The sequence below is a fragment of the Xiphophorus hellerii genome, chromosome 6 (assembly GCF_003331165.1).
Source record: "Xiphophorus hellerii strain 12219 chromosome 6, Xiphophorus_hellerii-4.1, whole genome shotgun sequence".
NCBI lineage: Eukaryota > Metazoa > Chordata > Actinopteri > Cyprinodontiformes > Poeciliidae > Xiphophorus > Xiphophorus hellerii.
The window spans coordinates 11550624-11578336 of NC_045677.1; the positions used below are offsets into that span (position 1 = coordinate 11550624).

The window sequence follows — 27713 nt, forward strand, 5'->3', positions numbered from 1 at the left end:
GAATGTATGGACATTTAATGTTCATTGCAGCCAAGAATTATACATCAGCCATTGTACAGCACATACATCAGGAAGACCAGCTCATCTAATAATGAAGTGATCAGAACTCTGCTTGGTGAAAGGCTAGGCTCGACTGGAGTTGCTAGGTGAGAGTCTGCGCCTGCCTACTGTGACTTAATGAAAGTATAAAAATGTGTAGAATATATGGATCACAAGCTGGTTATATTGTATTCAGCATTCTTTCTTTTTGGCTTTTTTTTTTTACTTACTTACTGTGACTTAAAACTATACAATTAACCTAAGCTGCATAACTGCTACAGATGCCAACTCTCAATTGATTACTGGAGCACAAAAGCAAATTATTTTTTATGGTACAGCTGACAGACAAGTCAGTTCCACCCCTTTCTGGTCCTGCCCTGGGTAACTGCCAATATCAGCAAAGGGTGGATACCTTGTCACTTTGTTTTGCAATTATAAGTGAGTTGTATATGTTTGCAGGTAGAATACTCTCTATTGATCATGTTTCTGGATTACCTCACACCCCTGAATGCTTCTGCATTCAACTGGTGATAATTTTACTCTAAGCAGCCTCTTTAAAAATATCATTAATAAAAAGTCTAAAGGAGTTAAGTATCTAAATATGCACAAGAGTCTTATTTTAATGTATCAGAAGGGAACTCCTCTGACATATAGTTCTATTCTGTTTTCAAGGAATTTATTAAATTGATTCTGTCCTTTCTGTCGCACCATTTGTGATCGCTGGGTTTGGCTTCAGTACGAGTCATTTGCGCTCCACAAAGTCAGCAGCCTGTAGTGTGAGGCGGAGATGCGGGTATGGGAGGGGAGGGGAGGGGAGGGGGGCGCGCAACCGGAGCTCACGTTCATTAACGACCACCGATAACCGGGAATCTTCCTCCGGCAGCATCACAGCGACACGCAGCCGGGGAAGATGGTCGCAGTGCAGACGTCCCTGAATTCGTCTCCATCGGCGGAGTGGATCTGTTGTCTGGATAAAAGGTGGGTCATTTAAAAAGAAAGAAAGACAAAAAAACAACATTCGACCCACGGCCACCCCGTCGCCTGTCTCATTTATTCATTCATTCATCTGCTTTTGCATGATTAATCGGAACCGGTGACGGATGCGTGTGCAGTGTGACAGCGCAGTGACGGCGTGATGTTCCTCGTTTTCAGCGTTTTGCATGTTTTCAATGAAAGTAGGACGTAGTGTGTGTGACAGTGCACAAAATCTCGGTTTTGTCTGTGTTCGGTCAAAAAGGCGTTGGTGGCCTGAAGGTTCAGTGGGGTGTTGCTGCACTGTGTGGACTGTGATAGACAGGGTGGGTGAGCGCCACATGGGTTTTATCTGTCGGCCGAGACCGATAGTCATATTCAAATTAGAACAGCGAACTGTCCAGCGATTGCCTCAGGATATAGAGGAGAAGAATCACAGCGTTTGAATTCATTCATTTGTTACACTGGGCATTGTCACATTGCTGCATGCAAAGCTGCCTATTCTGACTGAACAGATTAGCTGATCAGCCAGTTCACACTGTGACCAACTTCAGCAGGAACTAACATTCTATCCTCTTTTTGGGTCCATAAAACAAAAATCTCACTGCGTTAAAAACAATGTCTAAAGGAACTGCTATGAAGCAGGAGATCTCACTAATTACTGTCTCTGATGGACAAACCCCGATCTATAAGACCTGCACCCCACTGCTCACACACCCACGCATACTGCGCACACCTCTCTGACACATTGTCACGTTACCATTGGCAACCTGAAGCTACCATCTTGTCCTCTCATCCACACCTGGAAGGAAACCTGGGGCGTTTTGAAGAGTACTTTTACTGAGCTATGTTTCATCACATTTAGTGGAAATAAGAACCAACATTAACTTTTTCAACATTGACTCTTTTGAGGATAATGAAAGACTGTTTTAGTTTGTGGAATAATTTATCATCAATTAGTGAGAATAAGGCCAGCTTAACCCTTTCACTTCATTTTTAGTCCTCATTCTGTTTTTTTCTAAGGGGTAGAGTGCCCAAATTGTTTTGGGGTGTAGAGGGGTTGAGGGCAGAGGGCACGGCTCTTTAACCCCTAGGGTCGGATAATTGTTTACTCAACACTCTTGGCCATGTGTCGTATGTTTACATATTACAAAACAGTGAGAACCGATGATGTATTTGCCTCTTGAAGGAGTTTCAAATGCAGTGAGTCTGCAGTGGTAGGTGGGAGTCACTAATGAATGAACTGATGGACAGGACAGGATTTTATGGTGGCACACTCAGCACTCTTTTTCCACTCCTCTGATTCAGTAAATGTCCAGCTCTTACATGTGACTCTGGGTTTGAGAGCTTTGAGTTACAGAAACTGTTGATGTGAAGAAATGAGGAGAGTGGAAGGTGGTGATATAAAGACAGAGAAAATTGTTTAATTCAATTTTCCAAAGACATTTATCGAGAGGGAAATATGCTAGCTCAAGGTTGCCCAAGTCCCTCCTTTAAGAGCTACCGTCCTGCAACATTTAGATGCATCCCTTCTCAAACACACCTAAATCAGATTATTGGGCTGTTACACTGCCTCTGAAGGACTAAGATTAAGATAATTTAAAAATGATCAATATTTTTAAATAACATTGATTTGTTGTAGACATGCTGATAAGGGAATTCAACTGCGGCAGGCGTGTGCCGGATAAATTTGCTTTGATTTGTTTGTTGTTGCACTGGGCACATTGTACACGGCCCTATCCAGAAGAACATTTAGATAAAATGTCTGAAGGAAGCACCAAAACTGAAAATCTGTACCAAAATATAATCACAAAAAAAATGTAACATGAAATATATTATAGTCTTCTATATGCATCGGCTTATTACTGCTATCTAGATGTAAAATATTGTAAGATGTAAACATTGTCTGTTATTCTATCTTGCTGTTATTTTAATTATATATCAGAGAAAGAGCTCAAGTGACCTGTATTTTCTGTTGCTGTGCACTGCCAGTAAGTTGGCTGAAAGCTGCTACGCTTTAACCCTGTTTCCAAGAAAAACTATTTCAGACGTTTGAAAATACCTTTATTTGCCAAAAATATGGACAGTCATAGCTGGAAAATTAATGAATATAATGAATTGTCATATTATTGTTGAATACTGTACAAACAATATAACTCATTTTCCTACCCCTTCTGTTTATTTTCCATCTTTTGGATGTCCCTCAATTTTTCGTTGAGTTTTTCACACACTGTTCTTAAAATTTGCATCTTGGCTCTCAAAACATAGAAACACAATAAATATTCAAATATTGCATCCAAGCAGCCCCGTAAGCATATGATTGCAAGTTGCACATGTAAATATTGTGACGATTATTTTGATTTGGTCTGTTTAGAGTTGCTTCTGAAATAGGACACTGACCAACATATTTGACATGTATCGATAATTTTGATGATGGCACTCGTCAAAATGTAATGTTTGTCTCAATTGTTGACTGTATGTTGTTTTTATGACGTAAAGCACTTTGAACTGCTGAAATGTGCTGTCTAAATAAACTTGATCGATTGCAGCGCTACTGTTAGGAAAAAGCTTAATGTATGGGTCTCAATCTATGCGGAGCAAAACGGCAGAGACCTATAATTTCCTATGCTAAACGGTTAAATCTATACTACTAATTTGCAGAATATTTCTTCGATTGCTTAGGTCCATGTATCAACATTTAACTAACAACTAAATCCTGCAGTGATGATAAATCCTGTACTAATCAGTAGAACATAGAATGGAGTAGAAATTATTACTGTTTTTTTTGTTTTAAATAAAAGCAATACATTTCTTTTATTTTTGTGATAGTACAGTGAAATTAGGTTATAATGAGAATTGTGTGTGTGTGTGTTGGTTAATAGCTGATGTTTAACAAGTCCCCAGGTTGTACGTGATGTAGATGGATGCTGAAGTAGCTTTATCCGGAAGTGAAAAATCTCTATTGCACTAATCTAAAACCAGAGAGCACAGGAAATGCATTTTTTTGGACCTGACGTAGTGAAACCACGATTTATTTATCTGGAAACTGTATTTTTTTCACCCAAATCCATTTCCCCCAAACAATCTGCAGAACATTGAAAGGTGTCTCTCAGTCTTCTCTTTAGAGGTTGGTTTGTATATGGATGTGCAGGCATGTGTGTGTGTGTGTGTGCAGCATAATTTGTGGTTGAAAGCTGAGATCTCTGCTGACATTAGCATCAGGCTGGGAAGGGTGAGAAAAGAGACATCCTGGAAAAGAGAGGAAGCAAAGATGGAGGGGGGTAGAGTGAAGCAAGGTGAACACCTCTCAGGTCACATTCATTTCAAACTATGAGGTACACACATTTCTCCTGGCAGGCGTGCAGGCAGGAATCTCAGGGCATATTAAAGGACAAAAAATGAATGAGGAGTTAAAGGATTGTTGCAGACAGAATTAACAGTTTTGCTGTAGACATGTAGAGCTCTGCAGTCCTACATAGTTAACCTTTCTGTCTCTTCCTGCTGTAATGCGTGGGAGTCCACCTGTCGAAATCATTAACCCAGACTACACTGGGCTATGATGCTCTGTCTGAGCTGTGGGGGCCAGTACGTAGGCAGATGACTGATGATGAGTCAGAGAGTAGAAGCAGAGAGAACATGGAATAGATTCATTTAAGTAGGAGGAGGCTTTTCTGTCAGGTATGGAAAAAAATGAACGAAGCTGCCACATTACTAGGCACACCTGGTCTAGAGCTTGTTTAGACATCTATAGACATCTTCATCTTCAGACATCCACGTACTTCGCCCTTGCACAGCCTCCACACACTCATATAGGGGAAAGCATTGTCTGTATAGGAGGCAATGCAACTTCTGGGTGTCTGGCACAATAAACAGTTATAATAGGCAAACAAATTAGTTTTGTTAGTTAGTATGACAATAATACGTCATTGCTTCAGTCTGCTGATTTTGACATCATAACTGATTAGATGCTACGTCATGTATTTGGTTTGATATTAAAACTTACCAAAGCCATTGTCTGCTTATTTTGAGCTTTTATTGCATCAAACTCTAAAGAAGTTGCAAACCTTAGTGTTCAGTTTCTTTAAATTAGGTGCAGTCACTTGTAGGAAAAAGAAATGATGATTCCATTTGTACAACGATATGCTGAAGTTCAAATTAAAGTTCAGCATGAGACGGAGAGCAAATTGAAGTTACTTTGAACGCAGCACGGTCGTTGGTAATGGATAGTGTTTTTGAAACAGCTGATTTGCTGTGATTTTTTTTTTTTTTTACAAACATTCATCTCAGGCTTATAGAGAATGGTCTGGCAAAGAGAAAGCATCAAATGAATGGTGTCTGTGTAAACATTAATGCCTTGTGATCAGTGATTAAAAGAGAATAATCAGACTGGTTTGAGATGATAGGTAGGCAGCAGTAGAGTGAATAAAACACTTGTTGCAGATTGGCTACAGCAGCAGACGGCCATTGGGTAACAGATTGGGAAAAACAGCCCCGTCCGAGTGTTGGACCAAATAACGTCTTGAATCGAGTCCCAAGTTCAGCTGAAACATTCACATGGCAGGGTCAGAATTTGGAGTAAATAAAATTAAAGCATTCATTCATTCTGACTTTTATTGGTGGTGGAGGCTGGTGGTGGCATTTTAATGGCATGGAATATATTTTTTGCAGACAAAACTACTGTATGTATTGTTGCTGACCATGTCCACCGCTTTATCATGCACCTGTGAAAAGGGGCAGATCAATATGAACCATGATTTCCAAGGGAGGTTTCGGTTACTTTGGTACATTTATTAAATCAGCTCTGCAGGCCAAAAGGGGTCCAAGCCAGTACTAGTGTGGTGTACAAAATAATACAGCTGTTATGTGAGTGGTGGTGACAACAAATCTTTGTCAGTAATGGCAAGAAGCAATTTCTTTTGCTGATATAATCACAAAGGCATTTATACTGTTTTGTCTTGCAAGCCATGGTGTGAGGGAAACACACCAGTATAGACAGGCAGAGAAAAATACAGTAGATGCTGACTGAAGAAAATTGTAACAGGAGGAAGACAAAAAACAAAACGTGCTGGGGGGGCGAGGGAAGATGTTAGAGCTGAGGAGGGGACAGGCATTCTCTCATCAGTGAATGAAGGAGCTCTTTTAGTGCATTAGCTCTTCTGTATGAGGAATTCACACACACATACACACACCGACACACACACAAGGATGAGTCACTTGCAAAGAAAAAATAAGTGAATGAGCGCTTTCTAACTGCAGCATGTTTTTCTGTGAGACGTTTTGGCGCTGTAGTTTTTCTTCAGTGCGCCACTGAGCAGAAGGTTTTATCCGTCGGATCATACTTCTGTGTGTTCGCTGCTCACCCTCGTAGATTTCACAAGCAGGAATTGTGGGTGTGCTCAGTGAGATTAGACGTCTATTAGAAAATAGCACCAGAACAAGGACTTACATCAACACCCAGTGGGGGGGCCTGTGCGGAAAGAGATGGCGCATGCAGCCCTCTTCTGCTAATGCTAAGAGCGTAGGCAGAAGAATGGAGCGGCGTGCTTGCACGCACACACACACCCACACACACACGCACTACACACACACAAGCTCACAAAATTGCTAGGATAATGTAACAAAAGGACTGTCTTAAGACATAGCACTACTGGGTCAATTAATTATTTAGGTTAAGACTGCTGATCGCTTTCATTAAGCTATAGCTAATCACAGCATGCTGCAAGGCTCAGATAGACTAGCAGCATCCAGGAAGTGGACTTTTATGAGCCCCTCCTCCCCCACTACCACTTATATATTTTGGTACCATACACAATAGCAATGTATGTATGGTATTGATGCATTTGAACAATTCTTTTTCAGGGATAAATGACTACAAGGAACCACTTTATTGAATTTTATATACAAGAAATAAGTGCACCAGTTTGTATTTTATGCAAATATAATCCAGAGTCAAATTTACACATGCAAACTCAAATGCATAACTAATATTTGGCTAAATGTCTCTTAGCAAGTTACAGAGAAACCACACCTTATGTATAGACACCAATGTTCAATACGTTTGAGTTTAGAGCAATTCTAACAGCTTCTTGTTTCCCTGCTTCATCCTTTTCATAACCAATTATGATGTGTGTTTAGGATTTTTATATTGTTAAGTTAGAAGGTCTAACCTAATTGTGCCTAAAGTTCAACCATATGCTCACCTTCTGATTTAAGAAGTATATTCAAGAACAACCCAGAGCTCTTCCTACAATGGAAGATGCTGAAGCGCCTCTGTAAAGTGAGTTTAATATGTCATTAGCTAAGAAAGGAGTCCCTGCTCCAAAACTGACACCTTCAAGTATGACTGAACTCCACAGTTGTCCACATAGGAATACCACATACCAATGGGAGAGATGGTAAAAATGAATCAGCCATTTGGCCGCAGTGACAAGAACAATGTTGGTGTTGTCAAGCTAAGGCTTTCAAATTTAAGAACACAGTACCGACTGTCAAGCATGGTGGTGTCTGCATTGTGCTGTGGGTCTGTTTCTGGTCCATTGTGCTAAGTGGGTGGAATGATGAAGATGCGGATCTGTCCCCAAGTTCTGCGCCTTCATCTGAAATCATCAGCTACATAGGTTTTAACTCATGCCCAACGGTGTTTGAACAGGATTATGATTCCAAAAATCTGATTAATGTGAGTGAGCTTTCCTATTTCTGTTAAGGGACCTTAAACCAAAGTAAATTGGTTGTATGTACAAATAACGAAAACATTTTGCACCAATTTCTTGATTTTATGTTGCATTTTCTGTCTACTATCAAAAAATGGCTAAAATGTATCATAAAATCTCATAATTACAGTAATCTATTGTAGTGATGAATCTGAGTATGATTCTCACTGGCACTATAGGTCAATGACTGCTAATTGCAGCTGTACTAGGCAATGAATAAACACAGTAATAAGAAAGGTTTGGATATCTTTGTACCTTATCCAAGTAGATAACTTTAAATGTTGATCCTATTTACACAGGCCCTCCGAGCGTTCAGGGGAGGATGTGGACATCATACTGACGAGACTGAGAGGAGTCAAAACATTCCAGAGGTTTCCACCTCCACTCCTGCTCCAGATCTGTACCTGCGCCTTTTATGAATGCCTGGAGAAAGGCATTACATGTATGTACACTAACACCAACTAGCCTGCAATAATGTGGGCTGCTGGTATGTTTTGTGGCATCTGCACGCCTAATTCTGATATTAGAGTAATTATGCTACATTGTCTTCCCCCAGAGTCCTGCAACTCTTTTGTATGATGATGTACTGTGTGTAGAGTAAAATATCCTTATTCCTTCAATATGCAGAAATTTAAGGGAATGGATTTAATTAATTATTACGGAGAGACCTTCAACAATGGAGTTCTGTTTTATTCTTTATTTTATCAAAACACAAGCCTGCATATCTAGCCAATATTTTCCTTACCAAGCAATGCAAAAAACAGTCATTGATAATGAGTGATCTAAAAGGGACCGTCATTAGGAAGTAAGACATTTTTCATTTCTGTTCATATCGAAGTAGACATCTACAAAAGATAACCTCTTTCTATAAACTTTGTACAGTGTCTCAAGCCTTTTTGCAAATAAACTGGCATCAGAACACAATTGTGTACAAAATCTTACAGAAAGAAGATAGTACAACTAAAAATGCTTTAAGAAAATATTCAAAATATATGCATCAGATAGCAAAACAATACAAACAAGATCTTTAAAACTCTGTAAAAATGTGATGGTTTAGCCAATTACGCTACATTTTGTTGAACATATTTGTAGTGCCAAAACAAGCACGGGGAAACAGAGAAATGAAAAGTCACAGTTAAAACACTGATTGCTAATGCTGGTGGACAGTTTAGCTGATCTTGATGAGCAGTCATCATATGTGGCTGACCTGGCTGGAGGCGATATGCTATTGTCCCTGTCGTGTTATACCGCTGCTGCAGATGCACAGTTGTGGAAAGATTGACATTCATTTGCATGGCTTGATATTTTTTTCTGCTTCTGCCAGCAGCGGCTCTGTTAGCTTTGCAGACTGGTCAGCTTCAAGCAAATGTAAAAACAATTTTATGTTTTATGTCTTTTATTTTTATGTGTGGGGGTCTCACTGGGAAAAGACACCTTCTTTCATGGCTGGATGAACCGCTGGATGAAGCCACAATATTCCAGTTTCAACTAAATAAACCTGGAAATTGCTCTATACTGCCATAATAATTCAAATTTTGGGTCTATTTATTTAATCTTTTACCAAGGTTTTTTTAGTGTTTAATATATTTATTAGGGTTTTCACATTATATCTAAAAAAATCACAATTCAAACAATGAAGAAAAGAACCCAGAAAAAAACCACCCAACAACCAGCATTCCCGTAAATACTGCCCCAATTTTTTTTTATTAAAAAACTTTGCTTATTTTGTCAAATACCCTACTCTTAAAAGTGATCTACAACATATTCTTTGTGTTGAAGAATATTTTTGTAAACTGCAATATATATATTTTTTTTATTAAAGGCCTGAAAACATATCTTCTTATGAATGTTTGAATGAAGTGAATGCGCTGAAGATGTGTTTTATTTTAAACTGGCTGCCTTACATAATTTTTAAATAAATTAGGATATTACTGAAAATACCATTTATTTTAGGAACTTTATCACTAAGTGAAACATATTACATAGAATAATTACACATAGATGGATGTTTCATTGCCTTGTTTATGTTACAGTTCATGAATACATGACATTTAAATTTTGTATATCACATCAGACTATTAAAAAACATATTTAACACAGAAATGTGGCTTTTATGAAAAGCATGCCACCTGTTCAAAGGTTGTTATTTTTAAAAGATACTTTTACTCTGAAATATATGGGCCTCATCTGAATGCATATTCTAATTTATTGGATATGTCTCTATTGCTGTCTACAGTGTTTCGACAAGGTGACATAGGCACTAGCTGGTATGCTGTTCTGTCTGGCTCCCTGGATGTCAAAGTGTCAGAAACGGCTAATCATCAGGTAAGACCAAGCCTATCAACTGAAGCAGTTTATGTAGTTTGTGCTGTGTTTCCATCATTTAAGCCCCGAATTATAATTTTATCATTTGGTATCGATATAATCTATTCCGTCTTATTCTCTCGGTATCCATTCAGCTGTAAACGTGTCCTCAGTCTCAGAGAGCCGGTCTTGTCTGACTCCCCTCAATGCTGACATTGTTCTAGTACACTGCTCTGTCCCCGTGGAAATATTCAGAAAGCAAAACTGCCACAGCACAGAAAACATATCCCCAGAGAATCGAGCTTTCTGATGGACTGGATGTCCATTTTGCTTGAAAAACGGTGGAAATAGGGTTCTAGTGTACATGCAGAGGAGAAGAATGGCATGTGGGACAGAGGATTTGTTCCAGTTGAAAGACAGAGATAAGAAGCTCCTGTGGTGCAAATCGTCCTATTCATGCTCGGAGCGCTAAAGTACTATTGGTGGCCTAGTTTCTGTAGCTATATTTGAAATGTCAGTTTAATTTGGACGACTGAGAAGGTTTATTTAGTTCAATGAAAAATGTTGTCTAAATAAGTAAAAGTAATGACAGATGAGTAAGTGTGTGTGTATTCTTCATCCAGACCTCAGCTATGTGCTGTGTTTGTCACTGCTGTGTGTTACAAATGTGTTACATTGAAAAAGTTATGACACGAACCTGTTGTGACATCGTAAGTTTTTTTTAATGTTATTTGAAATTCTTTTAAAAAAAAAATAGCGAAGTGGGAGGTAAGTAAATGGTTTTCAAAAATTTTTACAAACAAAACTCTCAAAAGTGTGGTGTGCCTGTTCTGAGGAAAACACTTTTTACTGAAGTCACATCTTCAAGTCTTGGTATATCTCTGTCGACTTAAGTTTGCACAAATGGAAACAGAAGATTAAATTCAAAAAATTCAATGTTTTTCTATCCAATGGAGGGCTTATAGTAAACTGGACTTTGTAGGGCTTTTTGTATCAGTGGCAGCTCTTCCATAAAGGCCAAATTTGAGGAGTGCACAACTGATAACTGCTTGTCAACAAGCGTTTCCACCTGAGCAGTAGATCTCAGTAACTCCTGCTGAGTTGTCATGTACCTGTTGGTTGCTTCTCTGAATAACATCTTTTGCTCTGCCTGTTTGATTATACGGTTTCCATTTTAATTGATAGAAAGCCTAAAGAAGGGAGAGTTGTTTTATAACATAACACAATTAGTTGCACCAGATTTTAAATAGGAGTGGGAGAGAAAAACAAGGGATCGAATCAATCAATCAATCAATCAATCAAATTTTATTTGTATAGCACATTTCAGCAGCAAGGCATTTTAAAGTGCTTTACATCATATCAAACACAGAAACACAATGCAACATAGAATCAACAATCAAAACACATTAAGTCAGGTTCCATCAATAAATTTGTAATTGATTACGTTTCAAATACAATCCTAAACAGGTGGGTTTTTAGTCGAGTTTGCATCCATAAAAGGTTTACCTGTTACACTCCTACTGTGTTATATAGAACAAAATACCTATTGCTATTTTTATTCCCACTCACGCTCACAATCACAAAGTTTAAAACGATGTAGACAGCATTTTAATGGGTGAACTCATTTGCCTACTGAATATTTTGAAAAAAAAAGTTTAAAACAACTTCTTCAAAAAGCTGCTTTGTGTTGGTGTTACACAAAATCCCAGTAAGCTACTCTAAGGTTTTGCGGTTGTAATGTGAGGAAATATGTTTCAACTTCCGTTTGTATTAAATTCTGTATTGTTCTTGTAAAGTTTATAAATAAACCTAAATTAAGCTAGCATAAATTGCTTGTTGCGTGTTAACCACATCTGTCTGTGTGTTCAGGATGCAGTCACGATCTGCACCCTGGGGATTGGGACGGCCTTCGGGGAGTCCATCCTGGACAACACGCCTCGCCACGCTACCATTGTCAGCAGAGAGACCAGCGAGCTTCTCCGGATTGAACAGAGGGAATTCAAAACCTTGTGGGAGGTGAGATGAAGCAGTCAACAGATAATAAAATTAAACAACCCAATCTATAAATGAAGATTTAGGCAGGTAAAACTTTGACGTTTTGGATTTTGTACTTTTTCAAAGCAGCTTTCTGTTGCAATTGTCCCCTTGTCCACAAGAGGGCTGTCCACCATTATGGCCTCTGCTGTTGCTCCTAATAGACAAACACCTCAGGCAACACAACAATGGGCTATTTTAAGAACAGAGGGAGACAAAGGCATGCATGTACCGCACGTGCTTGTGTTGCTTCTTTGTCATAGATGATATCAATTTATTTGTAATTTACACTTTCCATCATTTAACACAAAGCTACAAGTGAGTGTTATTAATAATATAGACGTAAATACTCCACAGTTACAGTAGGACAACCAAGAAAAAGGGACTAACAACAACATCCTGAGAGGCTTGGTAGATATTTGGAAATAGATTGCTTGATTTCCTTCAGTAATAAATCCAATTGTGTTTGTTAAAATAGGTTAGACAGTTTAGCACCGCGAGGCAACAGTATTGTACTGTCAAGACTCAGTTTTTCCTTTATAAAAAGAGAGCATGTATCCGATGATCTTAATTAGACATAATGCAATGTGCAAAGATCCTACGGAGGAAGGAAATGTGTCGTGGTAGTCTTGCTAATGCCTGTCTCTCTGTTGATTTGTTTGAGATTGCTGGCACAAACAAAATTGAACTTAAACAGAATCGTCTTTATGCTGGATTGCACTTGTAGAGTTGGCTTTGTAGTAGCTGCCTTTGTGAAGGTGTCTCTTGTTGAGGTTACTGACTCCATTCACAAAGCCCCACTCAAGGGAGGTCCTGGCAGCGAGGTGGATCACTTCACTTTGGCTTCACGGTCGTCACCAGTAACTACTTCAACCTGCTGTCTGCTAAGGACTCAGGTCCTGACAAATCCAAAGGTCCTAAAGATTTGTGTCTTGCATATATTATCTTTTTATGTTTGTAAATTTTTCTTTTCAGTTTTTGTTTAATTGTGCTAACATAAAATCTGCTGTGTAGTGCATAAAACTCTCAAGCTCCTCAAAATATAATAAAATGAAGAGGTTTCTCTTTGAAAATGACTCATAAAAGGTTGGTTAAGATGACCAGCCTCTTTAATATCTAATATCACCCACAACAAGCACTGTTAATTATTTTTCTCTGCTAGAAAATAATATCCAAAGCTTTGAATTTCTCATATTAGAAAATAATATCCTCATAATTGTTTTAATTTGAATTATATTCACGCAACACTGTTTAGATTCTTAAATGGTTTTTTTCCCAAACATTGCAAGACAACTTATCATTTTATTTTCTCTTGATTGTTATTTTTTGATGGTATATGAAATAGCAAAATTACTAATAAAAGACACAGAAGTCTGTGTTTATATTATGAAAAAAATTATCAAACATTTGAGGAGTGTGGATACGTTTGGCTGGCTCTGTATGTAGATTTGCTCGATCTAGAGGGATGTTTGAATGGAAACATCCCTGTAGTAGTTATATTATTGCATCTGATATGTTTAGTTGTTTGTAATGCTACTACTTTCCCATAAAAAAAGATATTACCTTACATAAGCATACAATAACAGATACAAAACAGAAAATTTCTTATTTTTTTCTGTCTAAATTAATTCCCAAAAAATCTGCATGGATTTTTTTTTAGAACCATTGCTGCTCTCTATCGCCACTGAAAACACATTTATCTCTATCATTAAAAAAAAAACCTTCCCAGTTGTATAACTGCATGAATAAAAATTTGATTCACTGAATTGTGGCATCTCCATTTAATGCCGCAGGGACACGTTAGAGTAAGATAAGACAATAATTGGTAATTAAAGCGTGCGTGCTGTCTTTTTGGGCTCGTAGTGTGTTTGCTTGCTCACTAAGTGCACTCTGGGTCCCTATCAGCCGTCTATTTTAGGACAGTAGACACAAAGCAGAACACGTCGCCTGAGGTTGTTCTCCTTTCAGTCTTATCCAGCTCAGAATACGAGGCGCTTTGAGTTTCATTCGTGTGCTAGCGCGTGTGGGCTAATTTGTGTGCACATGCACTTTGAGCACTAGAAAGCTACAAGATGAATGCAGCCGTGTGTTTGATGGAAGGATGAAAGAAGAGGAAGCGTCGCTTTGCAATTCTATCAGCAAATAAAATTGGGATAAACATATATATATATATTTACAAATGCAAGTGAAGATACATCTAGGAGCTGCTCCTGATGATTCCCTGGCCCCTTTCTCCCTCCTGTCTTCCTTCTTTTGTCTCTTTTTACTCCTATGCCCACTTCCCTTCGCCTTCATTGAACTATTTTACAAGCCTTGTTCTGGTTCGCCCGCCCTACTCTTCCTCCTCCTGCTCCAGCCTCACCCTTTACAACTCCTGTCTCTGCTGAGCTGCTTTCTCGCCACCTACTCCTCCACTGGAGTAGCTCTGTAATACAGACTCGCATCACCCTGGTAACCTGCGAGAGAAAGTGCTTTGGCTCTTGGCTTGATTGCAGCGAGGGAGGGCAGGCGAGAGACAGAGACAGACACTGGGGCAACTGTGTTTGAGGGGAAAAGAGGAAGAGGGAAGTAGAAAGAAAGGAGGAGAGCAGCTTGTTTTGGGCAGGATGCTATCCGGTGGTGTGTGTGTGAATTGTAAAGGAGCAGAGGGCAGCTCGCCGGGGTTTCAGTCCCTTCAGCTTTAGTTTGCTGACTGTTACTCCAGGTGAGTCTCACTCTTTGGCTATAACACTTTAAGGCAAGTCTGTCTTTACTTCATACTTAATTTTAAAAAAAACAACTAATACTATCTCTATGTTTACACTGTTTGTTTTTATCATTGGGATGTAATGTATTGCTCTGTTCTTTTCTGTGATGTAACCGCGTGTATTTTATTTTATTTTTTAATTTGTGGACAGCAAAGGGTTTGTCTCCTTAGGTCAAACAGATGCTCTCTGTTTCCATCTCTGTCAGAATGTGTGTTTGTGGCCATCCCCACAAATCCTGGGTTGCCAGATAATGACCTCCCAGTAAAGCACTCTTACATTCAAGCCTCTGCTACAAAAAGAAATGTTAAAAATTGGCAAAGAAAATCAATCATAATTTAATGTTAACAGATGTAAGAACAGCATCTGTGCTTGCCAAGTAGCTTAACTGTGCTTTAAGTGCAGCTGCTGTGTGTGTAGGGGTGAGTGTGTGTGTGTATTATATAATGTTAGATGTTCTGCATATAAATGATCTTGGTTGTACAAAAGGCTTTGTTTTGAAAGGCTCTTGAGGTTCTGTGTTCAAGTAACATTGTAGGCCTTCAGGAGAGACATGGTGTTAATGAGATTTGATGTTTAACGAATCCCATAATATTCAAAGTCACAAGCGCTAATCTTGTTTCAGTAGTGTAGTAGAACAGGTCTACGTGCCTTTTAAATAAAAACACACACATAAGCACAATTTCCTACTCTAACAGGAACTCCATTAGTCCCTTTTCGTTCCTGTTTTGCTCATTTCTGGAGATGGGGCAATCAATTGGCCAGAATGCTACAGTTTTCCCTTGATTAGCTCTGAACGACGGTCAATCACTTTAAAATCCTTCGTTAAATCCATAAATCAGTTCATTAAATACATCAAGACTCTGGTCTGATGTATTCTACATCACTAAACTACATCAAGGTCTGATTTGTTTTCTCAACAGAAGTATCGTCAGAGCCTGGCTGGATTGTTGGCCCCACCTTATGGAGCCATGGAGAGTGGATCCAACAACGACAGTACGTAGAGCCATAAATGATTGAAGCACATTAGTGGCACAGCCATAGGATGGGTTTTGCTTGGCTTTTCTCAAATCAACTATTATAAAGATGGTTTTTCTCCTTAGGACTGACAGACAAAGACAACATGAACTCAGACTCTGGACACAAGGCTCATAACAAGGTAAATATTTCCAGTAGTTCCCAGTTTGGCCTTAAAGGTTTTTTCAAAAACTGAAAATCAAAGAAAGCTACATTTGTTTTGCCTTCAATTCTTTGTTTGCTGTAGTATTGGTGTGACAAAAAACTGAGAAGCACATATTTTTTGCTGTTATCTCTCTCTCTCTCTACATGTTATCAGGTAGATCATTAACATGGACATTTTTATTAATGCTTCCATTCATATTTGAGCTTAAAGGTTCTTCATATATCTGAGCAAACTTGCCTCCTATATTCTGCAATCCAGTTGGGTTTTTTTATGCAAACTTTTATGTGTTGTTGAATGAACCAGAATAGTAAAATTGATTGTCACACTGATGACTCATAGTTTTGATGTTCTGTAGATATGCTAATACTAGCTAATGCATGCACATCGAAGAAAGATCCCATCTGCCCAATTAACATGCCTTCCTTTGTTGTTTTCAGTAGCAACTCTTTGTGCGTGTGCATGTGTATGCACAGCTCTCTTATATTCCTCTCTGTTTAAGGAACAGGTTCGGTTTTTTAAAATACACCTCTGGTTTTATGGTTATACTATTTCGCTCATGATAATCTAACAGGCAAACACTCAAACGGCAAGCTCTAATCTCATCAGTTTGACGAAAACAATCTATTTACCTCCCCGGCTTAGATTAAAATTGGAAATGTGGGCTCCTACACTTCTTGAACACAACAACATCTCCAGAGTTCTTCTGTGGCTCCTGCAGGTTCCCTCAGAGAAGCTGCAGAGAGCAGGGAAGGTGCTACGTAACGCCATCCTGTCCAGAGCGCCGCACATGATTCGCGACAGAAAATATCACCTCAAAACATACAGGTGCGTTCTGCAGATTAACCCGTTTGGTTCTAAATGCTTTAGTATGGATCGTCTCTCTCCGGTGTTTGAAGCATGCGATGACACATATGTTGCAGACAATGCTGCGTAGGGACGGAGCTGGTGGACTGGTTAGTGATGCAGAGTGCCTGTGTGCTCACACGCTCCCATGCTGTTGGGATGTGGCAGGCGCTGCTAGAAGAAGGAGTGCTTAATCATGGTAATTTAAACTCACTTCATTTTGTTGCAGCATGCATCTCAGATAGGCTTAGACATGTGAAAAAACATGTTTTTATCCTATAAAGACAACCAAAGAATAGTTGAAAAACAGGAAATGTCTAAAAGATCGCAATGATGACTTTATCACTCTCAGTATTGTCCAATGTAGTTCCCCTGTTTGTAGCATGTTGCAATTTCCCACAAGTAAAAGTGAAAATCTTTTTTCTTTTTATTAAGTTCAACTATCCAGACATAGTTTTATTTAACTCATGCAACCTTGAGTTTGCATGAGTTCCAATGTGGTTCTATAGTTTGGAAATTAAATGTTAATTAAAAGATAAATATTATAATCAGAGATTTAAAAACTGACACTATATATTGTGTATTAAACTCAGTGGACCAGGAACTGGGCTTCCACGACAAGTACCTGTTCTATCGATTCCTTGATGACGAGGAGGAGGACACACCGCTGCCCAGTGAAGAAGAGAAGAGAGAGAGTGAGGAAGAGCTGCCGGAGACCATCCTGTTTCTGGCTCAGATCGGCCCAGACGCTCTGCTGCGCATGATCTTAAGGAAGCCGTAAGTAGCCATTTTGCATTATTTAATGCACTGTAAACTCAGTCGAGAGAGGCTGGTGGGACAAGTTTGCTGGAATTCAAGTTTTCAGGAATTTCTAAAGGTAAAATAATCTCTAAAGATTACGTGTGACATTAATTGTTCAGATGGGAAGTTGAGGGCATGCAGAAAATCTTCCCTGGTGGGTTTATTCTGACGAAGCCTCTGTGTGTCTGTAGGCCAGGGCAGAGGACAGCAGATGACCTGGAGATCATCTACGATGAGCTGCTTCACATCAAGGCCTTATCTCACCTCTCCAACACTGTGAGTCTGTTGCTTCACTTTTGGTTTTTCTTTGTGGCATCAAATAACAAGTTCTCATCAGAACAGCCTGACAGTTTTCTTGATCCTTGTAGGGAAGAGTTGAAATTCAAGTCAGTTCATAAAGGTTTCGTTTTGTGTTACGTGGTTTGATGAATCAAACTGAAAATTATGGTCGTAATCAAATCACAACGCCACTATTGATATTAATATCATCATGTTCAATGATGATTGATCATAGTCATGACTAGCCTTCCGTTAATATTAGAAGTCTCCATATGTGGCCATTGTTAAGAAAACATTGATAGCTTTCATTCAACCCTGGCATATAAACAGAGGTGGTATAGATTTACGTTTTTTGTTTTGTTTCTGTATTTTTTGTTTGCAGGTGAAGAGGGAACTGGCAAGCGTTGTGATTTTTGAATCACATGCAAAAGCTGGAACTGTGTGTAAGTTTTATGTTACTAGGGTGTATTGTAAACATGTTGCTCAAAATTGACTTTTACTCAAATGTGTTCCTTTTCTTCTATAGTTTTATTGAATCCTGTACCAATAATGTAATTAAGTTGGTGTTAAAAGTTAAACTTTATGAATGTTACTGTACCTGTAAGGACAGGTGGCGTACGATCAGTGGACTGATGGACAGAATTATGTAATAGACAAACAAAAAGTTGTTCGTATCTGTAAATTCGAATTGACAGAAGACATAATCTTTCAGAATTTTTCCAAATAAAAATCTGTAAATTTGGTTTAAATTTGTATTCGGCCCATTTTATGCTGAGACCACTGAATAAAATCTGGTGCCACCAATTTTCTTCAAAAATGCCAGCTGTTTGTATCTAATCATAAATACAGCTTTGTTGTGAAGTTTTGTTTGAGAACATCAGTCAACAGCATCATGAAGAACAGGGAACACACCAAATAGTTCAGGAGGAAAGTTGAGGAAGGTTCTAAATCAGAGTTTTTTTTAATAAAACAACATGCCAAGCTTTGGGCACAACAAACATGTGGGAGAAGGAGGTCTGGTCAGACGACACAAAATTTGCTTTTTGGCCAACATGCAAAACACAATTTGTGTCACAAAGCACTAACGACACAAACGCCATCCCCATAAAGATGGGGAGGGCCGCATCATGCTGTGGAGTTGCTTTTCTTTAGCATGAACAATTCAGCTGTTACTAGAGTCTGTTAGTCTATCAACTAAAATTGCAATAAAACATGTTACACTTACCAGTTTGTAGTTTAACAAAATAAAATAATAAAACACTTCCATTTCCCTACATGACTAAGTAAAGATGATTATATATATATCTGATATTTGTGTGTGTGTTTTTACTTTTCAGTGTTCAACCAAGGAGAGGAGGGCACCTCTTGGTACATCATTCAGAAGGGCTCTGTAAACGTGGTCATCTATGGCAAGGTGGGTAGGTGTGTCTGGATGCATTCATCCACTAGCTGGACATCAGCTGGTGTGTTTTCACACATGAGCCTTCTTATGGTTTTCCACTTCACCTGAAAGCATTTCATCTGTCTGTAATGGATGAGACTGTAGAAGTTATCATATCTGACCTGAACGCACAAGAGCATTTGGGCTCTTTGGAGACGGGAAACACCGGCGACGCAGTTTGGCAAAAACATCCAGGACCCAGCTTGATTCATCCCAATGACTAACTGGCCTGATGGATTGCATGCATAGACAAAAATCCCACCACGCTACTTGTGTGCAAACAAATGCTGCGGATGCACGCTGCGATCACACATTTACATTTATAATTGGCTCTTTGCAAATGAACAGACAGACTCCGATGATTCATCGCTGCCCTGTTTGTGCTCCTGTCTGGTGTCTCTTCTGGGCTCCGGATGACTCTCAGGTCGCCTTCGTGTCGGAGCTCATTTGTGTCTGACTGCGACCTTCTCTGCGTTCATTTTATGGATGTTTTAGGGAGTGGTGTGCACACTCCATGAGGGGGATGACTTTGGCAAGCTAGCCCTGGTTACAGATTCACCTCGCGCTGCCTCCATCGTCCTGAGAGAGGACAACTGCCACTTCCTCCGTGTGGATAAGGAGGACTTCAACAGGATACTCAGGGTTGGACTTTTTTTTATTTTATTTTTTACAGACACCTCAAAACATTTAGTTCCCTATTTTAAAATATTCCTGGGAGTTTTTTTGATTAGATATAATAAACATTGTTGCTTAGACTTTGTCTCCCTCCTATGTCGGGTCAGCTGTACTGCACTGCGGAGCCTATATTTACACTGATGCTGTTCTAAATATATTTTGTAGGATGTGGAAGCCAACACAGTGCGTTTGAAAGAGCATGAACAAGCTGTGCTGGTTTTAGAAAAAAGCCACAGGGCGTCCACGTTGGGAAGCATCAAGTAAGTGATACGTGTGGATCCAAAAATAATGCCCACTATAGTCTTAATTATTTTTAGAGGATGAGATCAGATCACCCCGATTCTGGCATCTACTTCCACAGTGGATCATCATGTGTTTAAAATGACTTTCAGCATGGAGTAAACATTTACTTACATACATCTGTTTGAAGCCATAAATACACTGCAGTTCAACAGTTAAGAATCAGAGTCAAATTGTCCAAATTGAGAAGATGAAAACCCACAGACCTATTATGTTTGTTTTATTTACCTGTTTGGGGCTATTGTGTCATTACGCTAATTTTTGGAGCATGCAGAGTGCTTAACAAGTCTTATAATCAAAATGTAAATAAACACAAATTTAATGCAGAAATGTAATGTTTCAATTGTTGACTTTGAATTGCCTTGTTGCTGAAACGTGCTGTACAAATAAGATTTGATTTGATTTTGAGTTTAATCATAAATATTATGTATTATTTTACAATTGATTATTTAACCTCTGGTTTATGTTAATAAAAAATTCCCCAAAATAGACAACATGATACTTTCTCTGTCATTTTTCAGTGCTTTTTAAATTTCAAAATTTTTGCAGATACACTGTGATATCAGGAACACCAGAGAAGATTCTTGAGCACTTCCTGGACACTATGAGACTGGACATTCATCACAACGAACCAGGTAACGGTGGAGAAAAATAAATACAAAATACAGGAGGTTTGTCAACTTTTCATTGATTGAAAAGATGCTCTAAAAATGTAGAACTGAAAATTAAACAGATGACCCCACTGTGAAACATTTCAAAGTACAATTAGAAATAAAAAGTTTAAAGCAATCGGTAACTGCAAGCAGGCACACTCGGTTATAAATCAGAAACAGCTTAGGGAGGCTAGAGACTGTAGAAAAATCTGTATAAATATCAAATAAGAAGAAAAAAAATGAAACAAACAAAACCCAAAGCTAAAAACAAATAATTGTCCTAGCCATCAAAAATACTGAGAACAGCAGTACTGTAGTGTCTTTTGGTTTGTGCTCTTGTGTTCAAATTTTTTTGTTTTTCTAGTAAAATATAATTACAATGCTACAATGAAGATGATTGGTCTAAAGTAGTTGCTGTGGAGATTAACCAATCAGATGTTAACAACAGTTTTTCAGTGCTGCTGAAAGAATTGCAGCACAGAAACCTTGATGACGGCACATTTTAATTAATGAATTTCTAATTTAAATATTTAATATTAAACTTTCACTGTTGACTAAATGATTTCTTGATGGACTGAATGATCTGTTTAATGGATTATAGACCTTTTGGGCCTTTGTACATCTATCTAGTAGGAAGGATCTTTACAGTTAGCTCCATCACCATTACCTTTTGAAACTCTTTTCTTTTGTGTGTTGTGCTTCGCTGTGCTCTTCTTCTCCGTCCCCTGACTCTGTTCTGTCTGTTGTTTCTTACCTTTTAGACCCAGCGGTTGATGATTTTGTTCTCATGCACTGTGTCTTCATGCCAAACAGCCAGCTATGCCCTCTACTAATGGCACAATATCCTTTTTATGTTTCTCTTCAAACTTTTCATGTGTTAGGGTTAGTGTGATGTCCTATGAATGAAATGCATGCAAAACAGTTTTCATTGTATTAACTCTTATACTGATGTCATCGATTTGGTTGTGACATTTACCCTTATTAGCTCTCGTCATTAACACACAGGCAACCAGAGGCTTTGTTTTTTCTGAATTGTATGAAATCCCCGTATTTTACCAGAATCAAATCAAAGGTCCTGGTTTTTCTTTTTTTTTTCAAATGCCCATAATACATATTCTCTTGACGTAGCTTTAATTAATGCATGCAATAACTCATAAGTGAAGTCTTGACTGTAAGAAAAATAACTTGAATTCAGATTGATTCTGTATCAGTTCAACCTAAAAAATCTGATATAAAATCAACATCTTAGATAAAATAAACTCTTTTAAGTTCAGTACGGCATCGGATGTGTATTACTTTTTACTTGTTGTTTTCCTTAAACCCTGGATGTACCTACCATGTGGTCTCTCCACCGGGCTCTGAACAGGAGAGGCTGGAGTACACACTCAACAATAAAAGGAGGGCCCTCATTCTGACCCTGCGCTGGGCGAACACACACACCTACCTGCTACAGGAGGAGCCTGCTGCAGTCTCTTTCCTGGAGGTTAATATAGCATGATTTTTTTTTTTTTTTTAATGAAGCCAGGTACTTGGCTGCCTCTGGAGCTCTGCACGGTCTGACTTGTTGTTCCCTGAAGGAGCTGTATGGAAGTGTGTCCAATGATTCTCGGACACTGAGAGGTCTCAAAGACTTGGTGCCTGACCTGGAGAAAGTGGTGAAGTTACAGTATGCATCAGCTTCTTAATTTAAATTAAGTGTGATTTCTCTAAGCTTGGAAGTCAAATTTGTTGGTTTTCTTTGCAGCTCAGAGGAAGTCAAATCAACTAAAAAGGTTTGCAAAGAGCAGAGATGAGTATTACTGTTCACTGTTTGTGCTATGCTTATGCCAACTGTATCGCAGTAATGTGGGTAATGTCATGCGATTCAACAGAAGACCCTGATTCGACAGTTCAGCAATGGGGAGGAACGGCTGCAGAAGAAACAGCCAATTAGGAATCAAGATGACAGTAAGTCGCCCTGTAATCATTTGACACGGACAGCTTCTTAGTAGATCGCTATGAAATGTACTGGCTAGAAAAATGCATCATAATTCAAATTCAATAAATATTGAGTGATAAGACTGTTTTTTTCACATCTAAATGTGAGGCGGTGATAAGAAGAAACAGCAAAAATAAGACCTGGTCTCAGACGTTCAAGCAGAATTGCCTTTGGAATTTTTAAAAATACATTTCAGGCCACTTTCATTTTGGTAAACTAACTTTGTGCTGAAAAGTGCTACAAAAACCATCAGTAATGCAGAAATTTATTTCAAGGCTTGTTGACCATTGCTTCCAGGAAATATTGGCCAGCGTGACAACTGAATAAATATCTTACAGGATTTATTCATATGTCTACAAGTTTTAAAAGCTAAATCTGACATGGCAGTTTAGAAGCTAGCTAACTCTTACCATGCCTTGGTCCTTCAATTATCTTTCTACCTGTCTGAAGTCCTCTTGAAGGTCTACTGCAGTGACCACACCTACACTACTATCAGGATTCCAGTGGTGGCGTCCGGGAAGGAGGTCATCAGCTCTGTGTCGGACAAACTTGGCACCACTGAGGAGCTGCTGCTGGTCCACCTCAGCTCTGCGGGCGGTGAGAAAACAGAACACAGAGCATCTAGAAATTTATTTGAATACAGCAGCATTGATATAATATGATTTTTCACCCCATTGTCTGTGACAGAAAAGCAGATGTTGAAACCTAATGACGTGTCAGTGTTTTCTACGTTGAGCATAAATGGTCGTCTGTTTGCCTGTCCTCGAGAGCAGCTCGGCAGTCTGGTGAGCGACTAATGTGGCTCAATCTTGTCTCAGCCGTGCCCGCGAAGTTATAAAGACACAAACGTGTTCCTGTTTGTGTCAGGCTCCTCTTCCGGACCAGGAAGGCCCGTCTGCTGGCTCCATGTCAACCTTTGAGTTGATGAGCTCCAAGGACTTGGCCTATCAGATGACCATGTTCGACTGGGAGCTGTTCAGCTGCGTTCATGAGGTATTGTGTACTGAAAATCTTGTGTTTCTCGGTAAGATCAAGAAGACATAAAACAGGTTTCATGGCTGCAATGTATGTCTGTGTGTTTTTTCTGTGCTTTCCCTCAGCATGAGCTGCTCTACCACACGTTTGGACGCCATAGCTTCAGAAGAACCACAGCTAATCTGGACTTGTTCCTGAGGAGATTCAACCAGGTTCAGCTGTGGGTGGTCACTGAGGTCTGCCTCTGCACTCAGCTCAGCAAGAGAGTGCAGCTTCTTAAGAAATTCATCAAGATAGCTGCACAGTGAGTACATTTAGTGAATGTAAAAGATAGTAGCAGATATCAACAAAAAATGTAGGCTTTTATTACACATATTCCCTTTGTTGTCTGTAGCTGTCGAGAATTTAAGAACCTCAATTCATTCTTTGCCATCATTATGGGGATGAGCAACCCTGCTGTCAGCAGGCTGAGCCAGACATGGGAGGTAAAGCTTTCAGCAAAACCAACTAATCCACGAGTTAATCTACTGTAAACCTAATCTACATAAGAACTGTAGAAAAATCTCCTGTCATATAGATTCTGTTGTGGTTTTTTTTGTATTTGACAGAAACTCCCCACCAAGTTTAAGAAGTTTTATGCCGAGTTTGAGAGCATGATGGTGAGCTTTGCATTGAAATGCCTTAACATTGTCTTACCGTTACATTTTTAAAAATTGAATCCAATGTTTTATAAATGTTTGAGATTTATTCAGTAAGATCAGAGTAACAAAGATCATATTTAATTGCTAGGTCTTGTTTTTCTTTATAGTAAGCTAAAAAAAACAGCTCTGCACTGAAATATGCGGTGACCACAGTTAATGGCACCACTGGAAAGATGTGTCAAAATAGTCTCTTAAAACGTGAGATGTGCAGAAACTGTTGGTTCCTCTAAATCAGGACTGAAAATGCTATTGTTTGCTACTGCTATGATTTGACCAATCATTGATAAGCAATGGAAATGTTAGATTTAACATATTTGCATTTCTAATGCATTTTTAAGGTATGTCATTTTTTTATTGTTGCTTTGTTTGATTGGAAAATATTAAATTGGCTAACGGGATGCCAGGTGCACCTTTAATTGTACTACTTATGATTTTGTTAAACACAATTATTCCTTAAATAAATATCCTCATGCTATTTGAATAAACAATAATTTTTCCACATCTTTACCAGGGCTTGCCAGTAATTGAGGCTGGCACATTAAATGCTTGAAAGCCAAAGAACAAATTAAACATTGTATATACTCTCCACGTTTCAGTGTATTTTCTATTTTATTTAGAGAATTGACCTTTATGGTTTTTAGAAATTAACCTCACTTCTCTGTTTCACAACAGGACCCGTCGAGAAACCACCGATCTTACAGACTTACTGTTACCAAGCTGGAGCCACCAATCATCCCCTTCATGCCGCTGCTTCTCAAAGGTGTGATTCCGAGCCGCTGTGTCGTCTATGATATAGTTTAAAGAAATACACACAAACACAGATTCAGCTAGTATTTTAAACAAGGAAAACTTCAAGACACAAATTGTCTTCGAAGAACTCCAGTTTTCCCTTCATGTGCTCCAAATATGCAACATGTTGCTCTTCTTGTTGCTAATAGATGATCTTTGCTGCCTTCTTTACAGATATGACTTTTACACATGAGGGCAACAAGACTTTTATTGACAATATGGTCAATTTTGAGAAAATGGTGAGTTCCTTTGATATTAAAAAGTCAGATAAATATTTTTCTGACTGCATCAAAGTTCCTTCTGTTCAGACATAATGATCTAACACACTGGTATCGTTTCATCAGCGTATTATAGCAAACACAATTCGACAAGTGAGACACTGTCGAAGCCAACCATTCAGTAAGTTTGTACATTATTAAACAACAGTACTATTGGTATTTTGCTCCCTTTTTTCACATATTGTCACATTGCAACAACCAAATTTCAGTTTTTGGGATGCTAGTGGGGATAGGGAACAGATCATGAACATATAGCCTTTCGTGCATAGGATAATATATTTTGTTACTTCTGAATGCAAATTGCTTTATTAGAGCGTCAGAGTAAATAACGGTAATGCATGCTGCACAAGCTCTGTGTAGCTTGAGCTCTTTATAGGGACATCTCATAAAATCCCTATAAATACATTAAAGTTTGTGGTTGCAACGTGACAAATGTGAAAGACGTGGAAGGAGCGTGAATACTTTAAGCAAGGCTGCAGTACCAAATGTTTCTCTGTGCTCCGTCAGATCCCGACATTTGCCAGCCAAACAAGAATCAGGCGGAGGTGCGGGGCTACGTTAGGAAACTCTGTGTGATCGACAACCAGAGGGCTCTAACGCAGCTCTCCTACAGGCTGGAGCCTCGGCGGACATGAGCCGCAAACCCTCCACCGCCAACGCCTTCGCTCCGTGACATTAGCATAAAGTACACAAACGCGTCACCTGTTTGACACAACTCAACAAGTGGACTTGTAGTAGCAAATCACAGCAGTGATTCCTAGAACTATGACAGGCTACCGTGGCTCAAGGACTCATACTGTGCCGTAAAACGCCTCCTGCTGCTGGACTGAAGGAAACCGTTTCAGCTGCTCTCCCGTTGCTCTGTCTTAAACCCTTGACCGGTTGTTTATATCGTGCCAGTTAGTACTGTCTTACAGACCTGCTAGATAGATCTGTAGTGTATAGAACGTGAATCAAATATCCTGCATGGTTGAACTTCATAGGCTTTGTGTTCTATACAGTGGACTTCTATCAGAGTGTCCTGTATTGTTGTGTTAAACCCAGAGGAAGCAGAGTTTACAATGAAAGACTACCTGCCTGTTGAACCAACTTCCCACTTACCAACGTTAGTGTTTTAGACTTTTTTTAAATATCCTATTATATACAGAAATCTGAAAGTACATATTTGCCTAATAATCTAAATTATTCTAATCAAAGTATTTAAAATCTGTAGGATTATACATGTCATATTTAAAATGATTTAACAGAGTAGTAGTTTGATCAGAGCCCTGAAGGTGTCACAAAGTGTTTAAAAGGGACACTAAAGTATTACATTTTAAGTCAAAGAGATAAGAAGCAGTATCTCTTGGAAAATGCAATTGCCCGATTGGATCTATGAATCTGTTGTGATTTTTAGTTGACCTTTTAAAGGGAACCCCAGTCTTATTAGTCAGTCTGTTCAGTCTGTGTGGTTTTATTTTTGTACTTGTACATTCGGAGTGCGTGCCGTTCCATTTTTCGTTTGATCTCAGGATCTTTTGCTGTGATGATGTGTTGAGAAATTCTGTAGCTTTTTCCCCAAAAAGCTGCCTGTAAGGTGTATTGTATGTGTAGTCTGCTTTGTAAATAAAAAACATTGCAAATTTATCAGTGTTGATGACTTGATAACACTGCAATTTGTCCCATGTAAACAGGATCTAGTTTGTGTAAGCTACAAATTATATCTAACGTGAGCTGATTGAGTTTATAGAAAAGTCTGGCTTGTAGAATCTGGTGCCGCGTCTGAGCAGGTTTATTGTGTTTGCCCTCAAAAACGTGGAAGGAAATGACCATTGAAGCTACAAATCCAGACTTCATCACTGAGAACATGGGCAGATGTACTCGCCATTCAATTGTGGTTCTTATCTGGATCAGTTGGTTTAAAACTGCTTAATGCGGGATTGCCCATAGTTAGGGATACATCCTGTAAGAGGATTTTGGAAATTGTTTAAAGTCAACTGCTGATCGCTGACTAATGGACAGAAAAATAAATCCC

General features: G+C 38.9%; 1 protein-coding gene across 2 annotated transcripts; it reads left to right on the forward strand.

The window, feature by feature from the left end:
* Positions 1–839: 839 nt before the first annotated feature.
* LOC116721841 (rap guanine nucleotide exchange factor 4-like) lies at positions 840–27325 on the forward strand. 2 transcript variants are annotated; one of them, XM_032565838.1, is made up of 30 exons: positions 840–1017; positions 8021–8163; positions 9958–10046; positions 11895–12041; positions 15727–15799; positions 15907–15962; positions 16705–16811; positions 16907–17028; positions 17423–17606; positions 17822–17906; positions 18292–18352; positions 19247–19323; positions 19846–19992; positions 20191–20285; positions 20875–20960; positions 21740–21818; positions 22311–22461; positions 22556–22644; positions 22723–22750; positions 22850–22925; positions 23407–23553; positions 23644–23741; positions 23824–23949; positions 24057–24235; positions 24326–24416; positions 24540–24590; positions 25305–25392; positions 25596–25660; positions 25766–25820; positions 26207–27325. In XM_032565838.1, the coding sequence occupies exons 1-30, from the start codon at positions 950–952 to the stop codon at positions 26332–26334; spliced, it is 2991 nt and encodes a 996-aa protein (XP_032421729.1). In that variant the 5' UTR covers positions 840–949; the 3' UTR covers positions 26335–27325. The 2 variants fall into 2 exon arrangements, with proteins under 2 accessions (XP_032421729.1, XP_032421730.1); XM_032565839.1 differs by lacking the exons at positions 840–1017; positions 8021–8163; positions 9958–10046; positions 11895–12041 and adding an exon at positions 14577–14763.
* The last annotated feature ends 388 nt before the right edge of the window (positions 27326–27713 follow it).